This window comes from Lathyrus oleraceus, chromosome 6 (assembly GCF_024323335.1).
Source record: "Lathyrus oleraceus cultivar Zhongwan6 chromosome 6, CAAS_Psat_ZW6_1.0, whole genome shotgun sequence".
Taxonomy (NCBI): Eukaryota; Viridiplantae; Streptophyta; class Magnoliopsida; order Fabales; family Fabaceae; genus Lathyrus; species Lathyrus oleraceus.
In genome coordinates, this window is record NC_066584.1 from 444,038,727 (window position 1) to 444,041,643 (window position 2,917).

General features: G+C 29.2%; 1 protein-coding gene across 1 annotated transcript; it reads left to right on the forward strand.

Moving 5' to 3' along the window:
• The first annotated feature begins 1,141 nt into the window (after positions 1 to 1,141).
• On the forward strand, positions 1,142 to 2,462 carry LOC127097644 (EPIDERMAL PATTERNING FACTOR-like protein 5). Its single transcript, XM_051036139.1, has 2 exons — positions 1,142 to 1,439; positions 1,515 to 2,462. The coding sequence occupies exons 1-2, from the start codon at positions 1,307 to 1,309 to the stop codon at positions 1,760 to 1,762; spliced, it is 381 nt and encodes a 126-aa protein (XP_050892096.1). The 5' UTR covers positions 1,142 to 1,306; the 3' UTR covers positions 1,763 to 2,462.
• The last annotated feature ends 455 nt before the right edge of the window (positions 2,463 to 2,917 follow it).

The window sequence follows — 2,917 nt, forward strand, 5'->3', positions numbered from 1 at the left end:
AAAAATGATGACTTTATTAATAAGATATGCAAAGGATATATATATATATATATATATATATATATATATATATATATATATATATATATATATTAAACAGAAAAACTAAATAACTAACAAATGTAACTTGTTGACATAATACTGCATCTTATTACATTTGTCTATTGTCTCAGACTTTAGGGAAAATGTAACGATTAAAACCGGTTGACATAATATGTCAACCAGTTACATAATAATTTTGTTTGACAACATATCTAGTTATAACATGGTACCTATTTTTTTTCTTCAAACTATTGCATTGACTTGAGTTATATTATTTTCTCAATATATACATGTAAGATATATTATTTTCACTTTATTATATACATAGATGAGTTTATATTGTATATCGTGTACTAAGCGGAGTTTTAATTTTTAAACAATCTCTATTAATTTCAATTTTTCTTTTGCCTTTTTTTTTCTTTTGCCTTTTTTTAAAATGAAGTCATAGTAGATAATAATTACTATTTTGTTTCTTTAACGATTCTCAAAATTAGTTTTCCATTTTAAATAATTTTCATCTTTTTTCATGTTTTTCATAAAAAAGTCAATTCTATATTTGTTTTTTAATATATATTTTTATTTATAAATTTTTACAACAGAAGCATATACAAGGATTTGTTATGTTTCACAAAAAAAATAAAAAATTATCAATTAATAATAAAAATATTATTTATTTTAAATACAAAACTGTTTAAATTTAAGATAATAAAATCTATTTCGGAAATCAGATTTATAGTATTTGATAAATCAACATTTGAAGCACCTCATAAATTTTAAAACAACAGATTTTTTTTTATTATGATAATGTATTCAAAATTAAAAAAAAATCTAAAAACTCATACATTATCTTATTAAAAACGAAATTTCAAAAATATTCTCTCCCAACTAAAAAAATTGATGTTGCTAATCAGAGCCTCCACGTCACACTCAAATTTCAACACTAATAATTATTTAGAAAAAAATATATATGAAATTATATTATAAGATATTAATCTTAGAGTCAAAATTAAGAATAAAAATAGAATTGAATGAAGTTATTTACCAAGTTGCAAGGTGTAAGACACAACACACCCTGCCCTATGACAAATAATTCTGAAGTTTAGTGGGGTCCATGTCCCCAAATCCTTGGGTCCATTTTCTCAGATACTCAAACAAGATCTCTCTCTCCCTCTTTGCTGTTCTTTCTTCTCTTTTGACTTAGACTTTCTCTCACACGCAACAACACTAACACACCTTCTCTAACCTACGCATTCCCACCACCAACATGTGCGTACTACGCCACCTTCACCGCCGCAAACACCACCATAACCACCATTACTGCTTATTATTATTACCCACTTTCCTTTTTCTCTTGCTCTCTTCTTCTTCAGCCATAACAACTCTCGCACCACAACCCAGTAAGTTCATTCCAAACACAAACATAAACCATTCTCTTTTCGAATTTCAATTCCAACAAACTGCTTTTTTTTCAGGTTCCGGAACAGTCAAGTACCAGGAAAGTGAAACTCTGTCTCCGGCTTCACCGTGGGAGAGAGATATGACTCAACAGAAGAAGCTCAACGGTCCAGGTTCAGCTCCTCCCTCGTGTAGATCCAAGTGCGGTTGGTGCAACCCGTGTCACCCGGTTCACGTTCCGGTTCAACCCGGTTTAATCATACGGCTCGAGTATTATCCAGAAGCTTGGCGTTGCAAGTGTGGGAACAAGCTTTTTTTGCCGTGAAAGATAACAACATATAAATATATATTTATATTTATATATAAATAAATAATGTTATCTATCCTAGTACAAAAAGAAAAACACAAACGTTGCCAGAACCGAACAGGGAAAATGTTGCAGAGCAGCCATCTTAAATTTTTTCCCTTTTGGGTTTTTGTTTTACTATATCTCAGTGTTATTGAAGTTTTTTATAGTAGTATGATGCATTGATTAATGATGTTACTGAGGTTGAGTTTTTGGTTGTGCTTGCTTCTTGTGAGTACTACAACAACTAATATTGAATTTTTGGTTAACCTTTTCATTGGGAATGTAAGATGTTTTGTGTTGGGTGTGATTATCGAGAACACACATACACAACACACAACACAACCTATCTAGTATTTTGTTTCCTTTTTTGTTTTCTGTTTATGTTTGCTTTTATGACAAAATATATGTTAATTAACGTTGTAACTTGTAGTAATTTGTAATTATATGAATTAGAAAACAGAGAACCATCATGTTCTTGTCCTTGTCTTTGTCCTTGTTCTTGTTCTTCTCTGTGTTTTCATCATGTGTTTGAAATAAAGTTTCATTTATAGCTTTCTCACATGGAAGAAGCATCTATTAATGGCAAGATCTAATTTATTTATTGATGTGTTGGTTGTACTTGTATTGAATTGTATGGTTTGAACTATGAAGTTTATGGATTGTTATTAGGCTTTCACTGTTTTCCATTTAATGTGGACATGCCAATTAGAGGTTTGTTTCATCACTTGCAAGATAGCAATGTTTGACAGAGTTTAGTAGTGTGATTTAATAATATGACAATGAAGAAAATTACAAAATGTACGGATATGGCACTTTGTGTAAGAACATCATGGTTGATAATTATTGAAGTGAACAAATTCATTGGTTTCTCTTTCTACTGTAAAAATTAGTCAAATTCACTTTTCAAATAAGATGAATTCAATATTTTTAGTGTCCTTATTCTTAAATCTTCTATTTATATACACCATCAAGTTATAATGAGGGACCGCAGTCCAGCGTCCTTATGATCGTCTCATTAGGATCATATGGTTCTTATTTAAAATAGTATTTTTATAATTATAAAATGAAAAATAAATCTATTTTTAATTAGACAGTGAGATTATGAATAAATGACTTCTAATAAGAAAAATT